The sequence below is a fragment of the Lithobates pipiens genome, unplaced genomic scaffold, assembly GCF_037356315.1.
Source record: "Lithobates pipiens isolate NorthernLeopardFrog02 unplaced genomic scaffold, aLitPip1_a1.2 Scaffold_37, whole genome shotgun sequence".
Taxonomy (NCBI): domain Eukaryota; kingdom Metazoa; phylum Chordata; class Amphibia; order Anura; family Ranidae; genus Lithobates; species Lithobates pipiens.
In genome coordinates this window covers 13,380,050-13,390,049 of record NW_027507825.1, presented here as the reverse complement: position 1 = coordinate 13,390,049, position 10,000 = coordinate 13,380,050, and the positions used below count along the sequence as shown (strand labels likewise).

Here is a 10,000-nt window from a genome sequence, read left to right as displayed (position 1 = left end):
TTGTGGTTTAAACCTCCTTGTAGGTAACATGCATCAATAAAGACCTGACAGGGGTCTTACTCTTCCCAATTGTATAAGACAGGTGTGTCAAACTCAATTTCATCACAGTATGGTTGCCCTCAAAGGGGTCAGCTGTGCTACGTACAGAGTGCAGAGTTCAGGAGTGCATTATGCACAGAGTGCAAGGTTCAGGGGCATGCTATAGATTATATATATATAGATATATAGATAGATAGGAGAGTTCACGAGCCCACAATGTACAGAGTGCAGAGTTTAGGAATGTATTATGCACAGAGGGCAGGGTTCAGGAGCGTGTTGCGTATGGATTGCAGATTTCAGGGGCATGCTATATACAGAGGGCAGGGTTATGGGGTGCCCTATGTACAGAGTGCAGGGTTCAGGAGTACATTATGCACAGAGTGCAAAGTTCAGGCGCATGCTATATACAGAGCGCAGGGTTCAAGGGTACACTGTGCACAGTTCAGGGGCAGGGTTCAGGGGTGTGTTACATACAAAGGGTATGTAACACACAGGAAGGATTCAAGGGTGTTTTACGTACAGAGGGCAGGGTTCAGGGATATGATCTATACAGAGGGCAGGGTTCAGAGATATGAAATATACAGAGGGCATGGTTCAGGAGTGCGCTATATACAGAGGGCAGAGTTCAGGGGTGTGCTGCGTATAGAGGGGTAAAATCCCCGTCACAGCCGTGGCATGTGCACAACTCTGGCAGCCAATGGGGGTTGTAGTTGGGGGGGGGGGGGGTGGTTAACGCACAGCACAGCCACAGGATTTCACCACCTTTTAAACTCATGTGTGAATGAACCTTAAATGAGAAAAAAAAATTGAAAAAAGAAAATAAGTTTTGTTTGGAGTTGGGCTTTCAGTAAAAATGTTCAGGCCAAACCAGATATACAGCCAAAAACTGCAACAAAATCTGTACAGATACAAAGTCATTTTTATATCACATGTGCAACAGAAAACAAATGTTTATTTTAGTCATTACTATGTTACTATGATCGTTCAGGATTATTTTGTAACATTTTAACTTGAAATAGAACAAGAATAGACAGGACTTACAAGTACGACTTCAATTCCTCTTTTCCTAAAAAAAAAAAAAAAAAAAGAAGAAAAAAAAAAAGACAAATTATTAACCATGTAGCAATGTAGTAAATGAACTGGCAAGCAATTTATAGAAGGATACTTATACATCGATTTATATACTGTTTTTCAGGACCATACACACAGAGATTTGTAGGGATTTTATATGTCTAGCATACATTTCCTGGCACTTTCCCACACTCAGGAGCAGTGGCTGCGGCTCACGCAGGGGTGGCGCCCCCCTAATCCAATGCGCCCAGCCTCTACATGCAGGGTACCAGACACATGGCTTTCAGTGTTTTTTTTCTTCTTTTTTTCTAAAGCACGTGATTAGAGCCTGAGGCGCCAATTGGCTTCCAAAAGCACCAAGCCCACCCAGTTGTGTGACATTAGCGAATTAATCGAAAAAAATCGAGTCCTAGGACCCGATTTGCCGGGAGAAGCTACCTCCCCGGCACTCGGGGGGGAGGGGAGAAGCGACCTCCCCGGCACTCGGGGGGGGGGAGGGGGGAAGGGGAGAAGCGACCTCCCCGGCACTCGGGGGGGGGGGGGGAAGGGGAGAAGCGACCTCCCCGGCACTCGGGGGGGGGGGAGGGGGGAAGGGGAGAAGCGACCTACCCCGGCACTCGGGGGGGGGGGGGAGGGGGGAAGGGAAGAAGCGACCTACCCCGGCACTCGGGGGGGGGGGGAGGGGGGAAGGGAGAAGCGACCTCCCCGGCACTCGGGGGGGGGGGGGGAGGGGGGAAGGGAGAAGTGACCTCCCCGGCACTCGGGGGGGGGGAGGGAGAAGCAACCTCCCCTCCGGCACTCGAGGGGGAGAAGCAACCTCCCCTCCGGCACTCGAGGGGGAGAAGCAACCTCCCCTCCGGCACTCGAGGGGAGAAGCAACCTCCCCTCCGGCGCTCGAGGGGGAGAAGCAACCTCCCCTCCGGCGCTCGAGGGGGAGAAGCAACCTCCCCTCCGGCGCTCGAGGGGAGAAGCAACCTCCCCTCCGGCGCTCGAGGGGGAGAAGCAACCTCCCCTCCGGCGCTCGAGGGGGAGAAGCAACCTCCCCTCCGGCGCTCGAGGAGGAGAAGCAACCTCCCCTCCGGCACTCGAGGGGGAAGCGGGGGGGCTGGTGGGCGAGCGATCGACCACCGGGGGGTGTAGGATGGTGCTGGAAGTGTAGGGTGGCTAGTGTTGCCGCCGCCCCCCCCCCCCCCCCTAAGAAAAATTGAGCACCAGCCACCACTGCTCAGGAGCCACAGGTGCCACGTACTGCCCGCCATACAAGTGAATGGCCGCACACTTGTAAATGCCAATGCTTCTTTGCAGCAGAGTTTACCTACACGTGTGCATCAGCAAATTTCCTGAATGTTAAAAAACTTCTACATTTAGGATATATGTTGGAATGCACATATGCGGGTAAATGCCTATACAGAGCACCAAGTGCGGCCACTCACTTGTTTGGCATTCTGTACGTGTCACCTTCAACTCCCCAGGCATTGGAAAGCACCAGGACATTGATGATAGGAATATAAAATGCCTATAAATCTCTGTGTGCGTGAACTCTTCAACTGGAACTTTATTTTTGAAAAAGAAACTTGCTAGCGTAAGGCTTGTATTGCAGAGATGACATATGTGCTGCACATAGTAATAGTGGTGATAACTGGGTCCTGTGCCCGAGTGGCTTCCCCCTCTGCACAACGACCACAGGGAGTCACTCGTTGCCATTTGAAGTTGTCACTCTTTCAGTGAATATGGGCCACGCTGTGGCTAAGTGGTTAGCACTTCTGCCTAGCAGCACTGGGGTTGGTTGTTGGTTAGAATCTCAACCACCGCACTACCTGTCTGGAGTTTTCATGTTCTCCCTGTTCCTGTGTGGGTACTCCTGTCTCCTAACACACTTCAAAGACATGCTGGTAAATTGGCCCCAGCATAAAATGTAAGTGAGGAAATACACATAGGAAAGAAATCTGTTCGATTCTGACATCAAACACAGTGTTGATGCAAATCCCATTGCCTTCTCCCAGCAGGGGGAGCTGTCTATATAGCAGCCCCTAACAATAATCATAAGAAACTAGCAGGCTGGTTGTACCCAAGTTGATCAACTTGGTACATTGAAAAATAAATATTTACAATAAGCATATATTGATTTGGTTTGTACAAAAGCTATTGCGTCTACAAAATATGGGATAGATTTATGGCATTTTTATTATACAATTTTTTTTTTTATTATTAGATATGGTGGCAATCTGGAACTTTTAAACCGTGACTGCGACATTGCGCCAAACAGATCGGAACACTTTTGACACTATTTTGGTTCCATTGGCATTTATATAGCAGTCGGTGCTATAAAAAGTACTGATTACTGTGTAAATGTCACTGGAAGGGAAGTGGGTTAAACACTAGGGGGCAATCAAGGGGTTAAACGTTAAACGCTCACTAGAACATGAAAGAGATCGCTGCACCGATGACGGAGCAGTAGAACCCGGTCATGTTGCTAGGCAGAACAGGGAGTTGCCTTGTTTCTCCCCTTTCTGCCTCTCCATGCCACGATCGTGGGCCACCGGCGGACATAGAGTCCACGGGACCCGTGACCGGTAGCCACCAATGACGAAGTACAGGTACGTCGTTTTGCGCACCCGTGCCACTTTGCTGACATATATCAACGTGAGTCGGTTGGCAAGTGGTTAAAGACCTCTATTCGTTTTGAATACCATAGCGCAGGGGTCTCCAAACTTTCTAAACAGATTTGGGTGGTTTTCCACATTTTACATTGGTGACCTTTCGACCTGTACAAAATATCGGGGGGGGGGGGGGGGGGGGGAGGAGAAAAAAAATTGCATGACTTTCTGCCTGAACCTGATACGCTCATGTGTGAATGCAGCCTTAGAGAGGGGCCAGACTAGGGCCGGTGGGAGTAGACAATGTCCTATCTTAGTGACATTGGGAGGAATAGTGCCCCATACATGACGTCGGTGGGAAGGAATAGTATGCCATCAATGGTGTCAATGGAAGGGGATCGTGCCCCCAAGGGCCACATAAAGGCAAGCAAAGGGCCATATCCAGCCCCCTGGCCACAGTTTGGAGATCGCTGCCTTAGAGACAGTTGTAACCCTTTTCAAATTGCATATCGATACTTATTCACCCCTTACAAACGGCCCCTTATATCTACAGATGGTGGGATGGAAAGGTTTAAGCTTTAAGATGAGGAATTCTCTGAGGGATGCGCCCTGGAAAAATGTGCTTGGCCTTTTTTGTTGCTTAAAAAAAAAAAATCTTAAATAATAAAAAAGGCAACAAAATATTTATCTTGGATGAGAACAAAGTTGTTTCAAAATATTCCCAACGTAACAGTTTATTTTTCCTGCCTTATAATAATTCTCGAGTCCATTGAACAATATTTAGATCTTCATCTGTCGGAGCAATAAGAAGCAGAAGGGACGGCTGGCTCGGCGTGGCGGTTGGGTGTCTGTCAGGAACTGACACTGATAAGACAGGAAGCAGAAAGTCCATTATCTGAAGAACTCTACATAGAAAGCACTGCTTGGCAGAATTCAGTTTCGCCATTGTTCGGCTTATGTCAGTGACTTGAAATGAAAATTATTGGGTCAGCATTACAGTCAGTCAAAGGAAAAGGCCCATCATTAAGCAGACTCATGTGCATGGAGAGGAATGGCAGCCTCATTCCTGACTGCAGCCAGGCCACATCCCCAACATGTTTCACATCCCATGGCATCCCCTTGGATTAAGCTCCAAAGGGGCAGAGCAAAACGTGTTGGGGGGTGTGGCCTGGCCAGAGTCCGAGCTGAGTTTGCCATTCATCGCGCTTCATGCACGAGTCTGCTTCATGAAGTGCGGCTTATGGAGCTCTTCCTTTGACATTGCTGTAGCTTTGAGCTAGGGTGAGCTCCCTGTCCCTGCCTGCACTCACAGCAATGTAGTTGGACTTTACCTCTCTACCTGAGAGGCACCTACATTTTGTCCAATTGGATTACAGCCAGTCAACTAGCATTTTTAGTAGATTTAATAGAGAGGAAAATGGAGTTCATAGTTCAGTGACCATACATGGCAGTACTTACCTGAGAAAGCCATCGTATGGCGAAACATGTAGAGCAAGAAGTTACTGCTGTTCATCTAGCATATGGTTATTGTATGATGATATCCTGATGATTTTATCTCTGTATTAATATATTTGACACATTTTTTATATATGTTTGTAATTCTTCTGTCGCACCTTAAAAATCCCATTTTCCTCTCTCTAGTAAATATATGTCTATTTAGGGATGTGGTGCCTTTGATTATCCAACATCCAGTAATTAACAATATTTAGCATTTTCAGTAGATTAGATCAGCAATTGCAGCCTCTAAATATGTATTGGAATTTCTGTTCATAGTCGTGCGGGGGGGGGGGGAGGTTGCTGCTGATCCCCCCATATCGACTTCCCACATGTTGCGCCCCCCTTACAGTGCTGGTTAAGCTTTGGGGTGCAAACCCGACTGCAAAAGGCTGTGCGCATGTCCTGGCTTTACCACCTAGTGCGGTCCTGATGCAGGTCAGACCTGCAGCCAGCCAAGTCTGAACAGAATGAACTCAAAATCTGCATGTTCATCCCAAGTTGGTGACATGATAAAGATGATGATGCAGACCCTGCCCTTTTAAGACCAGGTCAGCAATGGCATTGGATATAGAGAGCAAGCGGGAGGTGAGGTGGAGAGCGGTGGCACAGAGAGCAAGCGGGAGGTGAGGTGAAGAGCGGTGGCACAGAGAGCAAGCGGGAGGTAAGGTGAAGAGCGGTGGCACAGAGAGCAAGCGGGAGGCAGAGAGCGGTGGCACAGAGAGCAAGCGGGAGGCAGAGAGCGGTGGCACAGAGAGCAAGCGGGAGGCAGAGAGCGGTGGCACAGAGAGCAAGCGGGAGGCAGAGAGCGGTGGCACAGAGAGCAAGCGGAGGCAGAGAGCGGTGGCACAGAGAGCAAGCGGGAGGCAGAGAGCGGTGGCACAGAGAGCAAGCGGGAGGCAGAGAGCGGTGGCACAGAGAGCAAGCGGGAGGCGGAGAGCGGTGGCACAGAGAGCAAGCGGGAGGCGGAGAGCGGTGGCACAGAGAGCAAGCGGGAGGCGGAGAGCGGTGGCACAGAGAGCAAGCAGGAGGCGGAGAGCGGTGGCACAGAGAGCAAGCGGGAGGCGGAGAGCGGTGGCACAGAGAGCAAGCGGGAGGCGGAGAGCGGTGGCACAGAGAGCAAGCGGGAGGCGGAGAGCGGTGGCACAGAGAGCAAGCAGGAGGTGGAGAGCGGTGGCACAGAGAGCAAGCAGGAGGTGGAGAGCGGTGGCACAGAGAGCAAGCAGGAGGTGGAGAGCGGTGGAACAGAGAGCAAGCAGGAGGTGGAGAGCGGTGGCACAGAGAGCAAGCAGGAGGTGGAGGAAATGCATATAGAGAGCAAGCAGGAGGTGGAGAGCGGTGGCACAGACAGCAAGCAGGAGGTGGAGGAAATGTATATAGAGAGCAAGCAGGAGGTGGAGAGCGGTGGCACAGACAGCAAGCAGGAGGTGGAGGAAATGTATATAGAGAGCAAGCAGGAGGTGGAGAGCGGTGGCACAGAGAGCAAGCAGGAGGTGGAGAGCGGTGGAACAGAGAGCAAGCAGGAGGTGGAGAGCGGTGGCACAGAGAGCAAGCAGGAGGTGGAGAGCGTGGCACAGAGAGCAAGCAGGAGGTGGAGAGCGGTGGCACAGAGAGCAAGCAGGAGGTGGAGAGCTGTGGCACAGAGAGCAAGCAGGAGGTGGAGAGCTGTGGCACAGAGAGCAAGCAGGAGGTGGAGGAAATGCATATAGAAGAGCAAGCAGGAGGTGGAGAGCGGTGGCACAGACAGCAAGCAGGAGGTGGAGGAAATGTATATAGAGAGCAAGCAGGAGGTGGAGGAAATGTATATAGAGAGCAAGCAGGAGGTGTAGAACAGTGGCACAGAGCGCAAGTAGGAGGGCAATGGCAGAGGAGCTGTAGAATCGCAGACTATGAACAATGTTATCACCTTACTTTTGGGGTTCAATCGTATAATTGGCAATCACAATGCCAAGACCAGACTATGAATCCCAATATGTGCTTTATAATATCTTCTATTATACTTTACTCAGGTAAATGGTATTTGACCATTGTTAAAAGCAAAAAGTTTACAGAAACCGAAAAATATATTAGTAATGAATCTTAAACATCGATAAACTTGTGAACCAAGAACATTTTCCCAGGCCAATCTGTGGGAAGAGATGTGCCTATCCAGCCCCTGGGGATTATGGAAAAATACCCCAAATTGGTAGCCATGGTCTAACATCTTGGTGCTAGATAAAACAGTCCTTGGTATAGAGGGAAATAATAGGCATTCACTAGCACCATATGGGCATGCTGGAAGTGGTAGTTCCTCTGGAGCACGAGGGCCTGGGCTAGCCGTTGAAAGTGCATTGGCCATCAGAGAAGCAGAAAAGTCTAGAAAGCAAAATAGGAAGCCCAAGTGCACAATCAGCATGGCGAAGGCGGGCAAGAGAAGGGGGTGGCATGTGTGCGGGTGCTCTGGGTTGGCCTCGCAGTGCAGGTCAGTCGCCATGACAACCAAACAAGGCCTCAGCGTGAAATGCTGCTAGCCGATGAAGTGCTCCATAGACAAGAGTTCACCGGATGGGGTGATTGTGACAATTAATTAACAAGACGGGGGGACACAAGCATTTAACTCAGCAGTGTGTGTGTGTGTGTGTGTGTGTGTGTGTGTGTGTGTGTGTGTGTGTGTGTAGAGAGCCCGACACATTTCAGTAACGTCCCACACAGGACAACAAACCACACACACGCACACACAAGCAAAAACTGCATTGATCCTTCTTTTAGGGCCCATTTAGACTATTACATACACTGTGTGACAATGAGAGGCCCTGCCACTGTATAAATGTAGTAGAAAATGACACAGGAGTTGCATTAAGGGTTAATGCAAAGTGCTACACTATTATTTCTGAGCAGAGACAGCTGCCTTTTTGTCTCTCTCTGGATTCGGCAAATCTGGATTGGGGCCTGGAGCTTGAAGGTTCCAAAATATCTTGGGTGGGAACCTTCAATTCTGTGTTTGCAGCATAAGTACACAGGTGTGCAGGGTTGTTATAGACTCAAGTCGGAGCATAGGCCAAAGCTCCCAGTTTGGAGACCGCACCCATATTGGAGACAGGAGGTATCAATCAGGGGTCAGAGGAGCCCAAGTCAGGGGTTCTCAATCAGGGTTAGAGGAGCTCCAGCCAGGGGTTCTCAATCAGGGTTAGAGGAGCTCCAGCCAGGGGGTCTCAATCAGGGGTTAGAGGAGCTCCAGCCAGGGGTCTCAATCAGGGGTTAGAGGGAGCTCCAGCCTGGGGGTCTCAATCAGGGGTTAGAGGAGCTCCAGCCAGGGGGTCTCAATCAGGGGTTAGAGGAGCTCCAGCCAGGGGGTCTCAATCAGGGGTTAGAGGAGCTCCAGCCAGGGGGTCTCAAATCATGGGTTAGAGGAGCTCCAGCCAGGGGGTCTCAATCAGGGGTTAGAGGACCCCAGCCAGGGGTCAAGAGACATGAGGCCTTAATCAGGGATAAGAGGAGCCCCAGCCAGGGGTTAAGAGATAGAAGGTCTCAGCCAGGGGTCAGAGGTGTCTCAGATGGTAGCCAGGAGGTCCCACCCAGGGTTTAGAGGAGCCCTGGCCAGAAATCAAGAGACAGAAGCTCTCAACCAGGCGTTAGAGGTGCCCCCAGCCAGGTGTCGAGAGAAAGTCTCACCCCGGGGTCAGAGGAGCCCTAGACAGGAGGTCTCGCCCCAGAGTCAGGTTGGCTCCCATCAGGGTGTCAGGAGAACCCCATCCAGAGGGTAGGAATGGGCAGTACACTGAAACTAAAGGCAGAGTGAGCCAAGAGAACCAGGAAAGCTGGGTAAAAGAGGGACTGGTTAAGAAGAGCAGCGGTGCTGCTGACAAAGTCAGGTCGCTTAGCATTTTCCGTTAATTGTTAATGTGGCACAACAAACGTGACGCTCAAGTGTGAATGCAGCCTTACAATTGGGGATATGTTGCAGAAGACAATAAGTAACTGGGAACATGTTACAGGAGGCTAGTAGAGATCAATTCTATTACCCTAATCGATGTTCCCACTACAGACTGCTGAGGTCCAAGGGCCACACATCATATGCCAAAAGGCCAGAAGTTGGGCTCCGGCCTGCCATCCCTGCACTGGGTTCCATCACGTTTAGAGAAGAATTACCATCTGAACACATTCGGTTTATGGTACTTGGAACAAGCTGGCCTTTTGCCATATCGCATTAAACCCCGAATGAGCTGTCAAGTCAAACCTCCTGGCTCGGTCGGGTAAACAAGAGACCCAAATAAAATTCTGAATCATTTTTTTTTCTCCTTAGAAGTGATCTGTGCCCGAAAAAAGCCTTTGGACCGCCTCCAGAGACACAAAATTGCAGCACTTGGAAAGAATTCCCGCCAGCCTAAAAGAGGAGAAGAGGACTCTGCAATGGATCAAACGTTACCTCCCATGGCCCTCCGGGACAGCTAATCCACTTCTCAAGAGTCGATGGTTATCTCTCACTAACATAAAGATCCTCCTAGTCAAATCGAATGCCATGAAGACTGGCAGAAGAAAAGATTTCAAAGTGGGCCTGTCATCTATACATAAACTCACACCGCTACGTATAAACATGGAAGAAGGATTCTTCCCAAAGTGACTAAGTACAGAAGAGACTGACTGCAAATGACTTTTCTTAAAGCTGAACTTCAGGATTGGCAAATGTTATCCAAATCTATTCCTCATGTGTGGTCTTCTTGAATCTCTGTGAGCTTTATACATTTCCCCCAGATCTGTGCAGTAATCCAGTGCGAGACTTCCTGTAATAAAGACCACTCACTGCTGATCTCTCTCCTTGT

At 49.9% G+C, this 10,000-nt stretch overlaps 1 protein-coding gene across 3 annotated transcripts in view; it reads right to left on the bottom strand.

The window, feature by feature from the left end:
* The window catches only part of ITPK1 (inositol-tetrakisphosphate 1-kinase), a 218,963-nt gene that overhangs the window by 150,785 nt on the left and 58,178 nt on the right, over positions 1–10,000 (bottom strand). For all 3 annotated transcript variants that reach the window (XM_077466732.1, XM_077466731.1, XM_077466730.1), the window contains one exon: positions 1,081–1,105. In XM_077466732.1, the coding sequence (XP_077322858.1) occupies positions 1,081–1,105 (25 nt within the window). The remainder of the gene's footprint in view (positions 1–1,080; positions 1,106–10,000) is intronic.